Below are 549 nucleotides of genomic sequence, written 5' to 3' on the forward strand. Positions count from 1 at the left end.
GACGTGCGGGGCAAGGCAGGGCCCAGCCCCATGGGCTCCCCCCGGCACTGCGGGGGTCCTGACCTGTCTGGACGGTTTGGGGGCTCACCGCTCCGAGGGTGCGGTGCCGGGTGCGTTACCACGGGGTGCTTTGGGGAAGGGGTTACCAACAGCTTTGAAGTTCATCTGTTGGACCACGCCGAGCCCATGGCTCTCGCCCAGGTGAGTGCGGTCCTGGCGGCGCGGTTTATTTTCGAATCTGGCTGGTTCACTCCGGATGAGCGTTTCCACCGGGGCTGGACGTGAACACGATGTGGTTTCAGTGATTCACTCCTACCCAGAGCCCTTTGTGCTTTAGTTTGAGGAACACTTTAATGTGGCAAATTCTGCACCACCCGCTAATGGGGCACCTTCCCTGCCGCCCGCCCAGGGCATGTCCCTGCACATCCCGGTGTCGGCGCTGGCGTCTGTGCCCCTGTGATGGTCTGGAGTGGGGGCCTAATTGGGGATACTGGTTTGGCTTGGAGGTAACTTGGTGGAAAGGTGGGGAGAGGTGGGAGCGCACGTGGG

The 549-nt window shown here is 62.3% G+C and overlaps 1 protein-coding gene across 1 annotated transcript in view; it reads left to right on the forward strand.

Moving 5' to 3' along the window:
- GLTP (glycolipid transfer protein) overlaps positions 1-460 on the forward strand; it is a 6,563-nt gene extending 6,103 nt beyond the window's left edge. Inside the window, exon 4 of the mRNA XM_009334434.1 lies at positions 338-460. Coding sequence (XP_009332709.1) covers positions 338-460 — 123 coding nt within the window. The remainder of the gene's footprint in view (positions 1-337) is intronic.
- The last annotated feature ends 89 nt before the right edge of the window (positions 461-549 follow it).

Source organism: Pygoscelis adeliae, unplaced genomic scaffold, assembly GCF_000699105.1.
Source record: "Pygoscelis adeliae isolate BGI_AS28 unplaced genomic scaffold, ASM69910v1 Scaffold262, whole genome shotgun sequence".
NCBI lineage: Eukaryota > Metazoa > Chordata > Aves > Sphenisciformes > Spheniscidae > Pygoscelis > Pygoscelis adeliae.